Source organism: Dermochelys coriacea, chromosome 9 (assembly GCF_009764565.3).
Source record: "Dermochelys coriacea isolate rDerCor1 chromosome 9, rDerCor1.pri.v4, whole genome shotgun sequence".
NCBI classification, from domain to species: Eukaryota; Metazoa; Chordata; order Testudines; family Dermochelyidae; genus Dermochelys; species Dermochelys coriacea.
The window spans coordinates 18,222,892-18,244,222 of record NC_050076.1 but is presented as its reverse complement, the minus strand read 5'-3'; the positions used below and the strand labels follow the sequence as shown (position 1 = coordinate 18,244,222).

At 44.0% G+C, this 21,331-nt stretch overlaps 1 protein-coding gene across 2 annotated transcripts in view; it reads right to left on the bottom strand.

Moving 5' to 3' along the window:
• The window catches only part of GOLIM4 (golgi integral membrane protein 4), a 60,483-nt gene extending 39,670 nt beyond the window's left edge, over positions 1-20,813 (bottom strand). For both annotated transcript variants that reach the window (XM_038417136.2, XM_038417138.2), the window contains exons 1-2: positions 20,684-20,813; positions 19,243-19,480 (exon numbers count right to left, since the gene is read on the bottom strand). In XM_038417136.2, the coding sequence (XP_038273064.1) occupies positions 19,243-19,429 (187 nt within the window). In that variant the 5' untranslated portion in view covers positions 19,430-19,480; positions 20,684-20,813. The remainder of the gene's footprint in view (positions 1-19,242; positions 19,481-20,683) is intronic.
• Between the last annotated feature and the right edge of the window lie 518 nt (positions 20,814-21,331).

The window sequence follows — 21,331 nt, the reverse complement described above, 5'->3', positions numbered from 1 at the left end:
TCCCAGAAATACATCCCCCTATTGCTAAGAAATAGCTGTGGTCTCTAATCAAATGCCTTACAGAAGTCCAAGCATATGACATCAATACTATTACAGTTATCTACCATATTTATAATCTTATCAAAAAAGATATCAAGCTAGTTTGAAAGCATCTAGTTTCCATAAACCCACATTAATTGGCATTAATTATATTATCCTCCTTTAATTTTTTATTAATTGAGTCCCATATCAGCTGCTACATTATCTTACCCAAGATTGATGTCAGACTAACAGGCCTATATTACCCATATCATCCCAGTTACCCTTTTGAAATATTGGAACAATATTAGCTTTCTTCCTATCTTCTGGAGCCTTCCCAGAGTTCCAGAATGTATTGAAAACTACCATTAATGATCCAGTAAGCACCTCAGCCACCTCTTTAAAAACTCTTGGATACAAGTTATCCAGACCTGCTGATTAAAAAATGCCTAACATTAGTAGCCACTGTTGAATATCCTCCTGAAATAATCAGTGGAAATATTAGTGGAATGGAATGCTATCATACAATATGTCATCATCTGTTTTTTCCCCAAATACTGAACAGAAATATTTACTGATCACTTGTGGCTTTTCTGCATTATTATTGATAATTCTTCCATTTCCATCCAGTAATGTACTAGTTCCATTGTTAGGATTCTTTTTTGTTCTTAATATAGTTAAAATGCATTCTTATTGTCCTTAACATTGCTGGCCAGAGATTTCTCCTTGTGGCCCTTTGCTTCCCTTATCAATTTTCAACAATTCCTAGCTTCTAATTTATATTCATTGCTATCAAATTCCCCTTTCTTCCATTTATTTATATACATTTATAAAAAGGAAGAAAGGGGAATTTGATAGTACACATACACACACTTTTTATAGTTGCCTTCACTTCCCCTCTAAACTAGGTTGTTTAACCAATACAGCCTTCTTCTTTGATAGTAGCTTTTGGGGCATCTAGTAAAGTGTTCTTAAACAATTCCCAATTATCTTTCACTTTTTCTGATTAAATTCTTTCTCAGAGCTGACTGGGTTCATAATTGTTTTCAGCTTTGTGAAATTAGCCCTTTTAAAGTACCAAGTACATATTAATGATCTGGACTTTATTCTGTTTGTACATTATAGATGTGATCAAATCATGATCACTTGTACCTAACCTACCATTAATTTTTAGTTCTATGATCCATTCTTCTTTATCGGCAAGATGAAGTTTAATATAGAATTCCCCTGGCTTATATGCAACATTTTTTGAGTTAGAAAATTATCACCATAATATTTAGAAATTCCATGGATGTTTTAGCATTGGCAGCATGAGACCTTCAGCATATGTCACTTAATCTGCAGTCCTATAATCACATAGCTTTTGTTTTTATTCTAAATGTTACAGACAGATGCATAAGCAGGCGGTCATCTGTTCCATTGTGTGATTTGGTAGTCTGTAGTAGATACAACTAAAACCTGCTTATGCTTTACCTATTAGGTCACTGATCCATATGCACTGAAAATCATTTTCTTTTGAGTTATCTATGACTTAGAAACAGATAATATCATTTTTGACATAGTGCCATTTCAGTGCCACTTTTGCCTCCTTGAGCCTTCCTAAATAAAACCATTGATTTTAACATTCTGGTAGGCTTTGTTTTGGGACTGCCTATGTGTTAGCCCTTTGCTAAACCATTTATAAATGTCAGTCATTCTTAAGGAGCATGGATTAGTACAATATGAACTGCTAAACTGAGATTTAGTGTTACTGAAAACTAAAAAGCTTCCTTGTTCTAGAAAGCTTAAAAAACTAACTAACTTGGATATTTCAGTATGCACATAGTAGCCGATGCATCACACTGAACTGGTAAGACCTATAGATGTCACCACAAACAGATTATCAAATTTTACCTCGATAGCATGTGAATTCAGTGAGAGAGCCAGATGACACACTGCAAGTTATGGTTAGTAGTAAATTATTAAGGAAACATTTGCTTTGAACTAACAGAAAGCACAAAACACAACTGGATGCAATAATTAAACCTGCTGGGGGCAAAAGTAAAAAGAACCACACTCACAAAAGAACATGGAAAGCCTACTTTTCTTATATATGCTATGCATTCATTGTACATAGTTATAGTTCTTGTCAAAAAACAAAACGGTTACAGATATAAGAGAAATCATAAAAGCTTCATAGCTCTGCAGAAGCTGGAGGCACCAAAATACACATACCGGACATCCAAAATGGGCTATTACTGCATGAGCGTCACCTTCCTGTGACGCAGCCCTGCATATCATCAGTATTGAAAGATGAGCAGTGCCAAACACTACTTTAAAAGCAGTGTTTCCAACTGAAAACTGCAGTAAAAGATAGGAGGAAAATATCATCCCGAGTGTAAGCCTTAGGGGAATGACCCCTTTTCAGTATCTTACAAAGAGGTAGGTTGCACTCATGTTTTCCCCTTCCCCCATATCTGCAAACCTTTATTCTCAAGAATCATTCCACTGAAATCAATTGGGAGCACTCTTGTGAATCCGGCTTTGAAGATATAGTATTACTGTCTCTAAAGAGTTGGCTCAAAAAGGGGAGTTTTCCACAAAAACAAATATGAACAAAACGAAACATTTGCTTTTACATTTTTCAGTTTTTCGACAAAACAGAAACAGGGCAGAAAAAGGGAGTTGAGACCCTCAAATCCTATCTTTTAGGTTTTTCATCAAAACCAGAAAATTTCAAATAATGAACATTTTCATTTCAGCCAAAACACCATTTTTTCCTGCAAAAAACAGACAGCTCTAGTTTTTCTTCTAACTCTAGTTTACTGTTTAGTTTTCTATGCTCTCCAATCTGTATTTTAGTGGATGCCCAATGATCCTGCAGCCCCTTGCTGGATGGGCAGTGGAAATATCTGCAAGGCTCTGGGGTTGGATTGGGACACTGTCAGGCATACCATCCTGAGCCTGGCTGTTAGCGTACACCATCAAAATGTTCCCTGAGTGGAGCCTGTATTTAGCTACATCATTTTTCACCTTCAGCCTCCAAAACAGTCCAGGCTAAAACATACTTCTCTAAGGAGACAAAAAAATATCTTGCAGGGAACCCACACGGTCATAAAACAGGAGGAGTAGGCACATCCACTTATGACTATTTCAGCTGTGAGAAGTGGGATCTTTTAATATAAAGGGTGAAGGCAGAAAGGTTGAACAGACTCACTATGGACATATTATTTTTCCGAGGTACAAAATATACATTCAATAAAGAAGTTTGGCCTTTTACTCCAACAGAGCTTCAGAAGACCGATTATTCTGATGAACATTATTTTAAAATTAATACTCTAGGTACAATTACTGCATTCCTTGCAAAATGGAACAGATGGTAACAAAGTGCTTATTTTAAGAATAGGGCATTATTGTTCCACATAATAGTGAATCTACTCAATAACCTCCTTGGCCTTGATGGAGCACATCTGTCTGATTTTGTGGGTGGCTGGCGGCTGGCTAATACTTGCAAAAACTGGCCATGAATCTACATGTCAGACCCTTTCAAATACATTTCTGTATTTGACTGCATATAATCCAAGGCATTCTGATCTAGAGATGCATCTCCTTCATAGGCCTTTATTATTTAGGTACCAAATATATGCATGTGACCTGGCTTCCCCTATAAAGGGCCTAATTTTTTTTTTACCTTCACTAGTTTTATGCTGTGGTAAATCCAGTCATTTCAACAGCATCAATCAGGATTTACACTGGTATAAGTGGGAACAGAATCAGGCCTATGTATGCATACGTTCAGTAAGAAAAACCCTCCCCAGAAACACAGTTCCTTTTCCTTGGGATTAAGCATACTATGGATAAGATTTTTCAATACGACTCATGTTTGGTTGCCTGAACTTTTGGGTACCCTACATGATACACTTCAATGGGGTCTGATTATGGCAGGGTGGGTGTTCGGCCCCGTCTGAAAATTAGGCCCAGCAAGACAGCCTAAATTGAGCATTCAAAAATCATTGATTGCTTTTGAAAATCTTAGCCACAGCTTCTGTAGTTCTTCCATGCAGAGTGCTCAGCAGCTTATGCCTACTGTTAGCAACCCCTGTGGCCAACACAAGTACTGTGATCAGTACCAGAGAAAAATACACACAACCCTTCAGGACAGGACTTAATTTCCCCTCTCTGGAAGATACAATAGCCGTAACAGGAAAGTCATCAGCATTCCAGGAGCTACTAGCCTTGCACTACCAGTTCTCATATGCCAGACCATTTCATAACTGCAAACATACAGATACAATAGGCTGCCAATCGTACAATAGGCTGCCAATCGTACAATGTTGCATCAAGGACAGATCTCTGCATCTGGCTACAAAAACACGGGCCTCTTACTCAGTAAGCTAAAGAACTAGCAAAGTAAACACTGTAAAGCAGCCACACAAAGTAAACACAGCTGCATGTGGCTGAGAGGACCCTTCCCAGTCTATACCATATTATTCCCAATGCACTGACTGTGGTTATACTTTCAATGCTTCCCCCCACCCCAGTTTGTAACTTTAGATATATTTAAAAGCAATCAACTCTCCAATCAAAAAGAGTCTGAGCATTTCAGGAAGGGACAGACAGAGGGTGAAGGAACAGGCAGCTGGTGAATTCTGAGAAATAAATTTCTGGGACCGCCCCATTTCCCCACACCAAACAGACCTTTGGGTCACAGCTTCCTTCAGTGTTGCTCCTAGAATTTGGAACCCTTGGATACTAATCCTTGGAAAACTTGCTGGGATTGCTTAAGAGTGGTACAAGTTGCTCCTCTTCCCTCAAAAGTGAAAGATTACAGAGCACCGTGTGTAGAGTTACCAGCTAGCAATTGTGAAAAAACGGGACAGGGGGTGGAGGGTAATAGGCGCCTATATGAGAAAAAGTCCCCAAAATTGGGACTGTCCCTTTAAAAATGGGACATCTGGTCACCCTGTGTGTTAAGTGTAACTGACAAATTGCCAGACACATTCATTATGACAGAACCACGGGGCTACGATATTTAATCCATTCTTGGAATGGTTTAGCTGGAGAAATAGGGAAAGAAAGATACAACAAAAAGGCTGCTGTTTCTCCTTCCAGGGCTCCTGAGGACAATTTGGTGACAACCCCCAGTCAGAACTAACCTGTGAGGATTCTAGACTTTACTCCTCAGAGCACCAACTTCTGACCCATTCAGTTTTTAACTCTTCTTATTATAGCTGAGCTTGCCACTGCTGGTGCTACTTCCTGGGCCGCCCATCACCTCATTCCAGAGGGGATCAACGAAGAGGGTGATTAACCAGTATCCCCTGCACACAAACTCCTTGAAGAGAGTGCTGCAGCTGCCCGTGCCTTCTAGCCTTCAAGGTCACTTCCGCCCCCCCCCCATTTTTGAGGATTTGTTTTTAATCAATGATATTACTAGCCATGAGTGGAATTTTTATGCTTGTGCAGCAATAAGATTCCTTTCTTAATATTTTGTTGAAAATAATGCTTTGAAGAGAGTTGTTGCCTTAGGGGGACCTGCTAAACTGCAGCAGCTTATGATGGGTACTTGGTGCCATTTCTTGGAGTAGGATGATATTACATTCTTTAGTTCATACAACAGCCTAGATGGAAGATTTGTCAGATGATGATTATGATCCCAGTGGTTCAGATCAACATTTGCTTTATGATTCCAGAGTCGCTGATTTTTAATAACTTTTGTTTTGTGTTTAAAATGCTTTATAAAAATTAAACATTTTATATGCCAACATATTTATGATAATTACTTAATTTCTGTGCTGGTAAACTGACTAGCTGTTTCTTAGACTGTTCTTTAAATTACCCAGGGTGTCATTTTAAGTTTTATTTTTTCTTTGTCCTTTTTGTCTTTCTCATCTTGTGAGTTTTATTATGATGGGCAATATTATTTCCTAGCCCTCACCTGGCTGTAGAGGGGACTAGCTTCCACCTCACCCCGAACAGCTGGGTTAGAGCCACTCAGGTCCAGGTTCTGTGCACAGCTGCATGACTGCTGCTACTTTCCCTGACTCTCATGCAACAAGTGGGAGGGGAAAGTGTGGGAAGCAGCTTAGTCATCTCCCTCTGTGCGCTGACCAAGGAGCTGGCTGCACCCTTTTCAGGGGTGCAGTAAGTCACTTTTCCCCCTCCTGGCACAAGAGGGATGTCCTGGGTGGAATGGTGATGGAGTCACAATAGCTCCTGCAACAGCGCACCCATGTGCCACTCTTTACTTAAAACTGCACCTAAACACCACAATCTAGACCTATTAATTATGTTTAATTGTTGACGTGTTTTCAAAGAAAAGCAGAACAGTCCCTAAACAAAACCTTCCCCCCTAAAATTCCCCCATGTGGCATTAGCAGCTTTAGGAAACAAGTGCTTGTTCATCCTTCCTACATTTCCTTCCCACCCCAAATAAGCAACAAATCCAGACTCTCGCTGTATATAAGAAAATCAGAATATATTTTGCATTATTGGCCAAATTCTCGTTACACCAGAATGGCTTAGTCCAGCAATAACTAAAAACAGAATTTGGCTCTATGTTTTAAATAACGTTTTTTTAAATGGTGGACTTTGCTTGCCTAGTTTGTTTAGCGAGACAAGGTGGATGAAGCAATATCTTTTATTGGGCCAACTTCTGTTGGTGAAAGAGACAAGCTTTTGAGTTTACACAGAGCTCTTCTTCAGGTCTGGGACCAACATGGCTACACCACCAGACCAAACAACAATGTTTAGAGTAATTTTTCCCTTGATGGGACATAGCAGCGACTGCCTCTTCAAGATGCTGAGGTGAGATTGGATTCTGAATGTTTTATAAAAACCTCAAGGTTCAAGGCAGTGCATGAGGATTGAATTGGGGATTTTGGTTTGGGGTGGGATTTTTTGGTTTTACCCAGTTCAAACATACATCAGCTTTTGGCATACTCCACTATGATAAAACCAAACCTCGGAGGAAACTATGGTTATCACCTTCCAAGACGGTTAAACCACTTCCTCAAAACATTTCATACAAAGTTCTGTTCTTCTGTAGGGAACTTAAAAAGAGACAACTCTAAAACTGCAAAAAAGTTATCAATCTAAGCAAGGTCACCAGCAAAAAGTGACAACCTTTCCTCTCAAGTTTGCATCTTTCTTTTTGAAAGACACTCATTTAAAATAAAAACAACAGGGTCAAATCAACAGATTGAACTCAATAGGCGTTTGCCATAGACTTCAGAGGGACCAGGATTTGGCCTACCTGGCATGTAAAAACAGAAAATCATTCCAAAAAGATCTTTTTTAATCAGGAGAGTATGCACATGACTGCTGCATTATTTAGTTACTATGGTTACCAATAAATATTAACAGGCTGCTCCTTAATTTGCTTTATATAACAGATTTAATCAATTAGTTTTCCCATGCAATAATACCATTCCAAAACAAGCATAAGATTTATCTCACCTCTAAACTCCTGGCATTCTACCCACCACCCGTTAAGAGATGCTACAGGGTGTACTCAACTTCCAGACAGGTTTCAGAGTAGCAGCCGTGTTAATCTGTATTCGCAAAAAGAAAAGGAGTATTTGTGGCACCTTAGAGACTAACAAAATTTATCTGAGCATAAGCTTTCGTGAGCTACAGCTCACTTCAACTTCCAGAGTAAGGGTGGAGATAGTGTTCATGATGTTTCCCCATCTCCACACAAGGGTGAATGGCCTGTATCATGCCCAAATACTGGGTTTCTCTTGGGACAACACACAACATTAAACAAGAGAGTCACCGACCCAGCCTATTGAGGTAATGTATTTGGAACATCATCATCTTGACATGAGAGTTCAGTTAATATATTATGAAGTAATTCTATACACTCAGAGGAATCTCCACTCAGACCAATTGTGCATACTCTTCTGTGAGATCAGAGCAGCAGTTTCAGACTGAACCACTTTAGAGCTAATTTCAAGCAGGTGCCAGCATTATCAAGAAACTGTTTCTGTGCAGGAGCACAGACTCTCTTCCTAAGACAGTGGTTTTCAGCCTGTGGTCTACAGCCCCCTGGGGGTCCGCAGACTATATCTAAGTTTTCCAAAGGGGTCTGCAACTCAATTTAAAAAATTTTAGGGGGTTCACAAATAAAAAAAAAGGTTGAAAACCACAGTCCTAAGACCCTGCCCATTCTGGAAGCAGAATCGTGTTTGACAATACAATAGCTTAGTAAAACCATAATAGCACAAGCTTTGTGTGATGGGATGTGAACCCCACAGTGTCTCCAAAAGAATTAACTGGAGCTGGAGAGCTCAGTTAGAGCACCTGATTGTACCTGGAAGGAGAGCCAGGCCCAATTAAAGACAAATCCCAGCTGGGGGAGAAACTGGGTGGTCACTGTAAAGAGAGGAATCCCAGAGATGGCTGCAGGTAGAGAGGGGAAGAATTCGGCAGTGCTGCTTTTAGCAATAGAGACCAATACGGTTGACAAGGAAGCCCAGTGGAAGAGTTAACCCTGGGATTGTCTCCTAAGTAAAGATTTCTGGCAAGAGGCCAGAGGAGAAATGGCAAAGTCACCAGGGTGGAGCAAGTGAGCCCTGACAAAATGGCAGGACCTGGACCTCCAGGGAGGCATTCGACTGAGGAACATAGCCAAGGAAAAACTTAAGAGGGATACAAGTTTGAACCCAAGAAAGGGAGAAGTTGTTTAAATTCGCATTTTCATTTGGGATTTGTTGAAGGACTCCAGGCTCCTGCCGTGAAAGAAACATGCATCTTGGGAAGAGAAAAAGGTGATGAATCCTCACATGAGGGATGTGAGACAGACCCTGGTCATTGTCGGGATCAAACCTGGGAACTCTGGAGTTTCGTGTATGAGCCTCTACTGCGTATATTATATAGAGAGAGGGAGGGGGAGGGGTGTCTCGGTGCCCCTAGATGGGACAGAACACCACACCCAGGAGCTGTGTGGGTTACATAAGGACCGCTGGAGACCTGACTCAAAGTCTTGAAATTGGTTGTTGGGGTTCTGGTATCTCGGAAGGGGCAGAGGGAAACTATAAAGTGATCTGGCTGAAGGGCCATCACAAGTAGAGGTAGACCACGACAGGGCTGGATGAGCTGTCAGTAGGTGGCCCTGGACAAGAGGAGCCTGGTGTGCCGTGCCCACCCACAAGGAGCATGTGTCAGCAATAAGTTCACTCTAATACACATTGCTATAGACTACAGGGCTTCAGACATACTTTGTAATCGAAGGGTTTGGGCAGTTGAAATGTCATGGGAGATGCCTGTGTCGAGCTTCTGGGGCTGCAATAACTTTCCCCACCAACAGGTGTGGCTTTCCAGTCACCTAGGATAGCATCATGAGAGGGAGTGATGAGGGAGGAGTCAAACATGCTAAAGCAGCCTCAGCTGTCTTTTCACTTGTTTCATCTGCTGGAGGTTTGGGGCAGAGGGTTGTAGCCTCCAATCCCACCTGTCTTGCTGGAAAAGGGACTCATGTTTGCCCCTGGCCACTTTGAATAACCATGTGGAAGGAGGGGAGAGCCCCACCCTTTGGCCCCATCAGAGCTATAGGGCTACCTTTTCCTCCTTCTCAGCAGCAGGGGTGGTGCAGAGGTATTTTCCCACTGAGAGACAGACTCCCTAAAGGAATTGCAGGGTGGGGAGGAGAGATGGGGGAAAAATAAGTAAATTGCTTAGGTTTAGGGAGAGGAATAATTTCAGTTTTTTCATCCCCTAGAAGGCACAACCACACTTATACTGCTGCCACTCCTGCAGAAACCCAGAGAGCTGTTCCAAATTTAATCAACACATGAACCAATCCAGCATGTACTATTTTAGTGCCATGAGTGCTTCATCAACAGACTAATCACCTATATGAAGTTCCTGTCCCTTCTGGGACCCCCAGATACAAACGCAGTAAGGTATCTTTTGCAACCGTGCTCAGAAACAAACTCCCATTACAATAGCACTGATTTCTTTTTAAGTATCTAATACCTAGATGGCAAGCCCACCACAATCAGCCTAGTCTACTTATCGTTGATAAAAATGTTAACATCTATACAATGCAAAACTTGTTCTCACTTGCCTAAGCACAAGGAGCGATTAAAACTGATTACTGTACTTCCTGTTAGCAGAAATATTAAACAGCTATTTTGTATGCCAACCCCAAATGAAAATCAGAGCTACTTTACTGTAAATCTATACAGGCAAAGCTATTGCTGACTTTCTTTTCACAGGACCGCATCCAGTTCCATAAAACTATGCATGGTACAATCCAGGATTCAAAACAATCCAATTCTAATGGTAGGCCACTTGGTTTGTTTTCATACTCACCCCTGCACTGACTATGGATAATACTCTTAATTGCATAGAGATTTGTATTGCAGAGGTGTCAGATAATTAAATGCCAGGTCACACAAGAATGATACATGCTACGAGCTATAGTACAGCTTGAACATTAGCAGTAAAGAAGGTTCCCTACGCCCTATTCCTAATATGTGACAAACCCCTGGTATGAAGGAACCATCTATACGGATATCAAGTTTGGTTTCCACATCCACTACTTCCTCAGCCTCTTTCCTAACCGCCTACATCAGCACCTGCTGTAATGGTGCTTTATGCAATATGAACAATTATCCACCAAAAAACAATTGGGCCACTGAACTTTCAGTTAACTGCTAATAGTGAATGCTATGCAGGGTCCAGCTGCAGAGGCTGATAGTCGGCTTGCCAGTGTATGCAAAATTTGAACCTCCAGAAGCACCCCGCAAGTGCACACGTTTCCTTCCATGCCATGACACCATTTCTTCCTAAAGCAACACCAGTCCCATGGCAACTCCCAACCTCCAGACTCACTGTTTCTGTCTTCTAAGGAGAGGAGAGGCTGGGCCAGGAGGCCCAAACTCTCATCTCACTCAATCTTGGAGCTCGTTGGTCAGCCAGAGAATAGTCATCTGGCATACAGGAAACCATGACTGTTCCCTTGATATCATAAGGCTTACACAGCTGCAGTCTTCCTCTGCAGTTATTCTAGCATTTCCAATTATTTAAGCAGCCATTATCTGCTAGCTGCACTGGATTTAGATGAGTGACCATTTGATGCCTCTAGAAAACTTCAAGGAGCAAGACCTTGGCCAACAAAGGGAACAAGTTTAGAAGGAGAGAGAGGCAGGCCATTTGTATATCCCTGTAAGAGACAACAGTGAGAACGGGAGGGCTGAGAGATTTCAAAACAGTATCTGCTCAAGTCTGTGAACTGTTCATGACCCTGGCCAGACTGTTCACAAATTTAAAAAGAATCTAAATCCACCCTAATTACAGGGACTCAGGATTATAGCGCTACATTTTGCAAAACCTGACCATTGACCAGGGCCAGCTTTAAACCCAGAAGAAAAAAAAAAAGATAGTTTAAGATTGAGGTGGCGGTGAACAGGATAAAGACAGAGCACATGCTATGGAACCCAGAGACTAGACTGCAGCACTGGTAACAATTATTCCTGAAAGTATCAATTAATTAGTGCCTGTACTATACCCCATTAGGAGATGTTTTAGTGTATCCAAACATGGACATGTATTACAAATACTGTAAAATAGGTAATGTATGCATTGCCTTAATCAACTCTTTCCATTGTTGGAATTCAGCTGCCAGAACCAGGGATCCTCTCTCATTTAATATGAAATCTGATAAAAGGTAATAAGCCTGCTCCTTCATCTATTGGGGCCTAATTGCCCAGTGCCATTTCTGAACTTACAGTATGAAGTTCTATTAAAAATTCTTATTTATATATAAACTGGCAGCCAGTTTACCTTAAACAACAGATTTAGAAATAAAACAGACACTTTAGATGGGAATACAGTCATGTTTCACATGATAAATTAAATTCTTCCCTGTACAGTGAATAAAGGATTTTGGTCAAAGTGTTCACTAAACTGAATTCTGCCAACTCCACTCTATACATTTAAAATAAAGATCTTTGTACACAAGGTGAGACGTGGGAATGAGTGGAAAAAAGAACTGAAATTCTCAGATGAGGTTACAAATCAAGGCTAAATAACTTTCAGTGAGGTGAGAATCTGCAAGATACCATATAGATAGCAAAATTAGGAAGCCTTATTTGCTGTTCATAATTTGATCATAATATGGTAGCTATATATTATCCTTCATTATGATGTTCTTTGCCACTTCTTGAGTGATTGAGTGGGTGCCTTTTAAGTAGGGTTGTCAACTTTCTAATGGCACAAAACTGAACACTCTACCTCCCTGCCCCTTCTCTGAGGCCCTGCACCTGTTTGCTCCATCCCCCCTCCCTCCGTTGCTCACTCTCCTCCACCCTCCCTCACTTTCACCAGGCTGGGGCAGAGGGTTGGGGTGCAGGAGGGGGGTGAAGGCTCTGGGTGGGGCTACGGTTGAGGAGTTTGGGGTGCAGGAGAGGGGTCCAGGCGATGTGTGTGTGTGTGTGTGTGTGTGTGTGTGTGTGTGTGTGTGTGGAGATGGGCTCTGGGCTGGGGGTGCAGGAGCTGGATGGGGCCAGAAGTGATGGGTTCAGGATACACAAGAGGACTCCAGGCTGGGGTAGAAGGTTGTGGTGTGGGGGCAGGGATGAGGGATTTAGGGTGCAGGAGGAGGCTCCAGGCTGGGGCCTAGAGGTTCAGAGTATGGAAGGGGGTGTGGGCTCTGGAGTGGGTGGGGCTGGGGGTGAGGGGTTTGGGAAGGGCGTGGGAGGGAGTTTGGAGTGCAAGAAGGGACTCTGGGCTAGGGAAGGGGTTGGGGTGCTAGAGGGAGTTGGGGATGCGGGCTCCCAGGAAGTGGCCACCAGGTCCCTGCTGCCCCTAGGCACATGGGCAGCCAGGGAGGCTCTGCCCACTGCCCTCGCGCCTGCAGGCACCGCCCCGGCAGCTCCCATTGGTTGTGATTCCCGGACAATGGGAGGTGCTTAGCCAGGACTCAGGCGATGGCAGCGCACAGAGCCTCCGTGACTGCCCATGCACCTAGGGGCCGCAAGGACTTGGAGGCTGCTTCCAGGAGGCATGTGGAGCCAGGGCAGGCAGGAAGCCTGCCTTAGCCCTGGGCCCCGCTGCACCGCTGACTGGACTTTTAAAGGTCCAGTCAGCAGTGCTGGCCGGAGCCGCCAGGGTCCCTTTTTGACCTGGTGTTCCGGTCAAAAACTAGATGCCTATTTAAGAGAAGTACAATACACACAAAGTAGCCAAGTCTCAAAACAACAAATCTAATAAAAAGTTATCTCAAAGCAACATAAAAAAGAGCCAACACCCCAAAAATATCTCCAGATCCACAGCTGAGCTCAGCCTGGTGCAGGCTAGCGCAGTGCTCCTGATCTCCCTAACCCCTGCTGCCCTAAAATGTTCAGAGCAGTGCCAATGCATCTGTAACAGTACCATCAGGGGTCTTGCAGAACTTCTCATGAAAGCATGAATAGCAAGAAGCACCATCACAAGGGTTGCTGTGGAACCTGCTCTGAGACTGGTGGAGCAGCATCAGTAATGCTTTGAATGGCACAATCTGAGTAGTGGTTATGGTACAGTGCTGGGGGCAGGGAGAAAGTGACAGTATGTCTCACTACCAGGTTCTTTGTACTTGCAAGGAGAACCGAGGTAGAAACAGTGAAATATCTGCTTCCTCATTGACTTGTTTCAGGGTGGTGCAACGTGCCTTGCTCAATAGTCAAAGTGAGCATGAAACAGAGTTTAAATTCAGCCCAGGAATATTATGTTTATGTTATCCCTCACCCTAAGTACAAGAATACCTCCCTCAGCACAAGTGCACCTGTGATGCTGCACAATAGCCGTGTGAAACTGACTGGAATCAGATCAGAATGTTCTGTTTCAGACCCATCCTGCTGTGAGGGGTGAGGAGGGGGAAGGGGATAACCCTATGCAACAGCAACACAGATGAAGTTGAACTGGATGGTGCTTGGGAAGATAAGAGATGGACCAAAGTTCTCTCAGTTCTTACTCCTAGCATGCCTGCTTGCTGTGAGAGATGCAGAATCAGATTTATTGATGTTTTTGTTCACATATTTTATTAAGAACATTTTTAACAGACCACATTACAGACAAAAATAATAATGCATAGCTCTTGTATATCACGTTTCATCAGTAGATAGACTTTAAGTTTGTATGTATATATATTTAATTACAATACACCTGGACTACTCCAAACAGGGTCACATCAAGAGCTGAAGCAAGCAGTTATCTGTTTCAGATAATTACGTCTGGTGGCTTCCCCAGAACCAATCGACTCTGTAGACTATCAGCTTCCATTTTAGCTGATGTGGCAGCTTAAGTCCTGGTGGGTTGCACAGCCTTGGGGACATTTGCAATTTGCATTGTCCATAATAGGGCAAACCGTCCAGAAGTTTGAAATCTGAAGGCCAGGAGTCCTCCTGCTGTGTCACTTCCCCAAATTATAGTAAGGTTTCAGGGTTGGAAAGAGAAGAATGCTTGAAGCCTTCAGATAATTGGGGTTCTTCTCTAATAATGAGTACCAAGAATAAGATAGTCAAAGGCATTTAGAAGCAGGATGGTTATTGGGATAAGGGATTAAAACAGGATAGATAAACATTCTACAAAAAAGTTAGTTTATGCCTGGGATGGAGGAGACTGGGAATTTTTAAGCTCTAGAAATCACTGCCAGCTCCATTTAGACTCGAAGCTGTCAGAAAGATGAGATTGGGTTCTCTTACAACTGTCAATGCATCCCTCTTCTAGCTACTGAAATCTGTTCCTATCTAGTCAATAGCCAAACAATGTCAAGCTACGCATTAAACTCTTCAATATGATATAACGTGAAAGATCTTTAAGGCAAATTAAATAAGATTATCTCCAAATTTTGAATATGTAATGCTAAGAGAATAAGATTTAAAAATAATCAATCAGTCTCCTGGGAAGATCAGTAGTTACCTTCTTTATAAAACACTTTACAATTAGATATTCTGTACAGGGATAAAAGAAAAGGAGTACCCGTGGCACCTTAGAGACTAACAAATTTATTAGAGCATAAGCTTTCGTGAGCTACAGCTCACTTCATCGGATGCATCCGATGAAGTGAGCTGTAGCTCACAAAAGCTTATGCTCTAATAAATTTGTTAGTCTCTAAGGTGCCACGGGTACTCCTTTTCTTTTTGCGAATATAGACTAACACGGCTGCTACTCTGAAACCTGTACAGGGATAGAGTAATGTAATAGGTTTTTGAATGTGCTCTGAATAATTTTATAAGCCAATACCTGTCATCTCTAAATTTTGCTTCCTAATTATATTGTGGGTCACAAAAGCTGCACTACTTCCTCTAAAGTCCAATAGGAATATATAATGAGGTAAAACTCAGGAGATAAAACTCAAACATGTTCACTTCTGCAGTTCTCAATTCCCTAGTTTCCAAGGTTAATTTTCAAATACAAAGACTCATCCCATGTGAGCAGAAGCCATAGAACCCCCCCTCCCTCACTCCTTCCAAAACAGCTATCCTACTCACAGTTGTGGAGTCAACCATTTCTACTGACTCTCTCTCCCTCAAACCCTTGCTCTGCAAGCTTTGCAAATATTAAAAGAAGATAGGGCTCTGCTTTTGAATTTTTTTCCCAGAAGAGGATCCTCCCATATATTTAAAACTAAAAGTGGCCAGCAAATCCATCACCCTTCCACTGAATCTTATCTTGATCTTTCTCTCCTTGTGCTGCCAACCCTACCTGCACCACCACCCAACCCAACTTTTTTTCTGAATCAAATGCAATGTATGTCTACTGGACCCAGTTTGGGCTTGCAATCCCTTCTTAACCCCTCACTAGCTCCTGTTTAGAGTATTTCAGCATACTTATACTTCCAAAATTATCACACCAGCACCCATATCCTAAGAGAAATGATTATGCCAAAAGAAACATGGGAATAGTGTGGTTTAATAATTATAGATTTTGTCGCTATTCTAATAAGAATAACCTTCTCAATTATCTCACCAAGTTAAAAATAGTGAATGAAATAATTCAAAACCAAGTGTTTCTATATAAATAGGCTTATTTATTCTAAATCAAAAGTCTTTGCCATTGGCAATAGTTTATTTATTTTTAGCATTAAAGTAATTAGCACGCTTCCACAAGATGAATTGGGGCTCTTTACATTACAAAGAGCTCCAAAGAAAGGAAACCTAGAAAAGTAAATATATGAAGTCACCAGCTTTTTAAAAGGACGCTGTCAATTTAAAATCTAAGTCCCATAAAAGAAAAGTTCAAAGCACGGTCAGATATGGAAAGTACCCTTGAGTTTCTCTGCCAATATTTTTGTTTTGTGTTGTTCAAAGCATACATTCCTTTAAAAAATATTTTCTTCTCCCCTGTTGCTTTGTGAAAGATCCACACTAACAACAGGGGAAATAGACTATAAACAAAAGACTGGATTCTCCAGCTTGTGTAGTTGTTTATATTTGTGCTAAGAGGTCACCAAATCAGAATTCTCCACACATTTATACAAGTGGTAGCATTGTACACTCACTTTTTAGAAGTAGAAATGGCTAGGGCTCTACCAAATTGATGGTCCATTTTGGTCAATTTAATGGTGAGAGGCTTTTAAAAATAGTAAGTTTCATTATTTCAGCTATTTAAATCTGAAATTTGTTATACAACAATAGTGTTGTAATTGTGAGGGTCCTGACCCAAAAAGGAGTTGTGGCGGGGTCACAAGGGTTATTGTAGGGGGAGTTGTGGTACTGCTTCCCTTACTTTTGCGGTGCTACTATGCTGCCTTGAGAGCTAGGCAGCTGGAGAGCGGCGGCTGCTGGCCGGGAGCCCAGCTATGAAGGTAGAGCTGCTGCCAGCACCAGCAGCGCAGAAGTAAGGATGGCATGGTATGGTATTGCAATGCTTACATCTGCATGGCTGCCTTCAGCTCTGAAAGCTGAAAGTGTCAGCTGCTGACTGAGGGCCCAGCTCTGCAAGCAGCAGTGTAGATGTAAGCATTGCAATATCATACCATGCCATCTTTACTTCTGTGCTGCTGCTGGCGGGGTGCTGCTTTCAGACCTGGGTGCCTGGCCAACAGCCGCTGCTCCCTGGCTTACCAGCTCTGAAGACAGCACAGGAGTAAGGTTGGCAATACCATGATCCCCTCTAAAATAACCTTGTGACCCCCTGCAACTCCCCTTTTGGGTCAGGACCCCCAATTTGAGAAACTCTGATCTCCCCCGTGAAACCGGTATGGTATAGGGTAAAAGAATTCAAAAGACCAGATTTCACAGGGGACACGTGTTTTTCATGGCCGTGAATTTGGTAGGGCCCTAGAATTGACTACAGAAGGTGCAAGGCAGTACACAATCAGGCTCTAAGGACTGTCAAATGCATATGGTAGAGAAAATGGGGGGGGGGGTTTGCGACAGAGGGCAGAATAAACTTTCTTTTTCTAATCTCTTTCATTTCTATTAGTCTTAGGTGTTACTTGTAAAAATAGTAAGCCAAAAAAATGCTATTTGTGTGTTTTCTAAACTAATGGGATCTCTTCATTTTTCTGTATGAAGTGTTCGTATGTGTTTTGTAGTAAAAGGTTTATTACTGCCAAACAGGGCGTCTTTCAGTAGGAAATCTTATATAGCAGATATGTTGGCAACTGCTCCCAGAGTCCAGGATAAGTGCTTCTTTAAAAAAATATTATAAATCAAAATAATTGATAACTGATTTTTCTTTCATATTTTAATTGTTTAAAAGTAATCAAAAGGTAAGAGGGATATAACATAAAATGCTGCATGATCCATGATGATGACCTTTTAAATTGAGTTCTTCTGTCTTATATATTTGTATTTATTTATTTGGATAGGAAAATGGTCCCCAACAAAATGTTTAGAAAATGGATGTTTATAAACCAGCCCCAATGAGTACTATCTATAGATCCCTTCTCCTTTATTTGGGTAGCACGTTCTGCTTTTCTTCAGTTTAGTGAGAGCAGCAGAAAACTTACTGAATTTTTATTTCACTAGGCAATAATTGTTCCTGTTTCTCTCTTTCCTCTTCAAGTAGTGTTCACAAAAATGCAAACTAGCTAAAGGAACCCTTTAGCCATCTGCCACATACCCATCTCCCAGCCAAATGTTTATACATCCTTGGTCACTAGAGTGAAGATTCTGTCAAAAAATTTCCATGGCATTATAGTATTTCAATTTGAGGTAATAAAACTAAGTAGTGATGGTTTTAGACCATAGCTAAATATGTTCAATAACTAATTCTCTTGAGGTTAATAGATTGTGAGCCCAATCCCGCTGCTGTGTAAAGGCTGTAAATCTATAGTATTCATCCTACATATTGATGTATGTGATTGGATGTTTAATTATCATAACATGATCAATATTCATTTTCTAGCCACTTTTAAAAGTTTTTGAAAGAAAACATACACAGTGAGGCCAAAGTTTTCAGAAACACCCACAAATTTGTGTGTGACTGACTTGAAACCACTAGGGCTGGAGTCTCAGTGGTTACTGAAGACCCATACCTCCCATTGAATTGATGTTTCATGCATAAGTTTGACACCTTGCAACTAATTTTCAGAAGTGCTGAAGTAAATAGGAGCTGTGAGTTCTCAGCATCAGGTACAAAGTAGCTCAGTCTGAGGCATCCTAAAACTGATGCACAGGATGAAAAGCACTTTTTAAAATGTGGTGCTTTGAGCCAAGAAATTCAGAGCCCCCAAGTGCTATTAAAAATCTTTAGTAAAAAAAACCCCTGTAAGGATGTTCTACAAAAATATACCTATTATTATTAAAATATTCCTCTCCTGGTGTAGCTGCATGACAGGTGTAATGCACAGCAGCCACAATCTCACAGCTGAATCTCATGTCAGCAGACTGAATAAAACAGGCAAGACAATTTAAATCAACTGGCAAAAGTAAGAAGTGGTTTTGTGTGCATGAATAAGAACAGGAGGATGCTGGGAGTGTTCCTTTGAAATTAGGAGATTGTAAAGTGCTTTGGGATCCCTCCGGATTCAGAGGTAGGGGAAATCCAGACCCCATCAGAGTCAGTGGAGAAGCCTTCAATGGGGCCAGGATTTCAGGGACACTTGGTTATAGGGACACAAGAGGAAACACTCTGGCATGTAGTTAGCAAAACCTGGTGGCTGGGGAGGGCAGTAAGCTTGCGGAGCAGTTAGGGAGCTGCAGCCCAGGACTCTCCATGGGGGGGAGGTGGAGGGGAAGGGCATTCAGGAGCCACTGGGACTGGGCAGGGTTTGTGTGAGCCCCCTGCAGAGGTCACTGCAAGCAACATTACCTTGTAGCTGGGCTGAGAGCGACTCTTGGTGCTGCTGGTACTTGAGTGCCACCGCCTCGGCTTTCCTCAGCTGGCTCTGTAACTCGTAGTACAGCACGGCCCCGTAGAGGAAGCCAAACGCGACGGTCAGGAGCAAAAAGGTCTGGAAAATCCGCTTCTGTTTTCTGGAGCACATCCCGTTGCCCATAGTCCCTCCTCGGGTCCCGGAGCCCCCCCACCCCAGGCGGTTTAGCAGCAGCTGGAGGGAGGAGGAGGCAGCATTGGGCACCAAGGGACAGAGCCGGGAGGAGGGGACCCTGAGCGCTTAGTTCAGCCCCCTCTCACTGCTACTGCCCTGCAACCCGGGGCGCTCTCTGCAGGCCGTCTGGCACACGTGGCCGCGGGCGCCCCAGGAGCATGCTGCAGCCCCGGGGCTCGCCGCCGCGGGAAGGAGGCCCGGGGGCCGCCGGGGGCTGGATGGTGGGTGGAGAGAGCTAGAGAGCAGCTTCCTGCCCCCCGCCTGCCTTACTCCAGGGCGGGGAGGGGGGGGCAACAGCTCATCTGCTGGGGTGACGGGGCGCGTGCTGGAGGATGGGGGGGGGTTCTTTACACAGCAGCTCCCCTGGTCTCTGCCTGTCTGCGGGACTTGGGGGGGGGGAAATCTGTGCGCTGCAGTGCCCCTGCCCCAGGTTACCAGTGTGTCTGTGGGTGCTGGGGTAGGGGGACTCTGTATAGCAGCTCCCCTGGGCTCCTGCCGGGGTTGCTTTGGGAGAAGGGTCAGGGGGGCGAGCGTGTTTCTCTCTCAGCTCCCTCCTCTCCGGCCCGCTGTAAGGGGGGTGTCTCTGAGCATCAGCGCCCTCCCCTCCTGCCCGCCTTACGGGGGGGGGGGTCTCTGTGCATCAGCGCCCTCCCCTCCTGCCCGCCTTATGGGGGGGGGGAGTCTCTGTGCATCAGCGCCCTCCCCTCCTGCCCGCCTTACGGGGGGGGGGGGGAGTCTCTGTGCATCAGCGCCCTCCCCTCCTGCCCGCCTTACGGGGGGGGGGGGGAAGTCTCTATGCATCAGCGCCCTCCCCTCCTGCCCGCCTTACGGGGGGTGGAAGTCTCTATGCATCAGCGCCCTCCCCTCCTGCCCGCCTTACGGGGGGGGGAGTCTCTGTGCATCAGCGCCCTCCCCTCCTGCCCGCCTTACGGGGGGGGGGGGAGTCTCTGTGCATCAGCGCCCTCCCCTCCTGCCCGCCTTACGGGGGGGGTGTGTCTCTGTGCATCAGCTCCCTCCTCTCCCGCCCGTCTTACGGGGGGGGGAGTCTCTGTGCATCAGCGCCCTCCCCTCCCGCCCGCCTTACGGGGGGGTCTCTGTGCATCAGCTCCCTCCCCTCCTGCCCGCCTTACTCTGCAGCCACCTGAACGGGAAACAAAGGAAACTTCCCTGCCTGCCCTGGCCACCTTCCAGCCCTTCACTTACGTGTCACCTCCGCTCCCCGGCTGCTCTCTGCAGTGGAATCCCCGAAGGAAGTCCCGCTCCGGGCGCTGCCTCATTGGGCGCAGCCTCTGCCCACTCCCCTCCCTTCGGGGAGCAGTGTCTGTGCGCATTGGGTGCCCGCTGTGTCCGTCCGGCCCACGGGGCGCCCTCCTTCCCTCTCCCCGCCTTCTCCATTCCTGGATCGCCGCCCCTTGGAAGACAGGACGCTTGAGAGCTGGGAGATGCATGTGCACGCACGAGTGCTGTGCGCGTACCTGCCCTGTATACACATTCCAGCTTGGGGCACAAGCGGGGGGAGGGGTGTGCACTCTTGCTGTGGAAACAGACTCGGCGTGGATAGCTCCTAGCTGTGGGTACAGGTTGTACGTGTGTGCACACGCTAGCTGCAGGTTTTCATGTTGTGCAAATCAACTACGGAGACGTCTGGGCGGGGCTGTGTGTGCGCTTTCCCGCTGTGCACATCCGTAGTGTGTGCATGTGGCAACAGGATAGTTTGTGAACGTTAGAGTATTGTACGCTCCATCTGCAGAAAGAAATGGCGTGTGTGTACATTCCAACTACATACTGCTTCACACATTCCTGTTGTGTCTACTTTCCAGGTGTTGAGTGGGTAGGTTCCAGCTGCATACA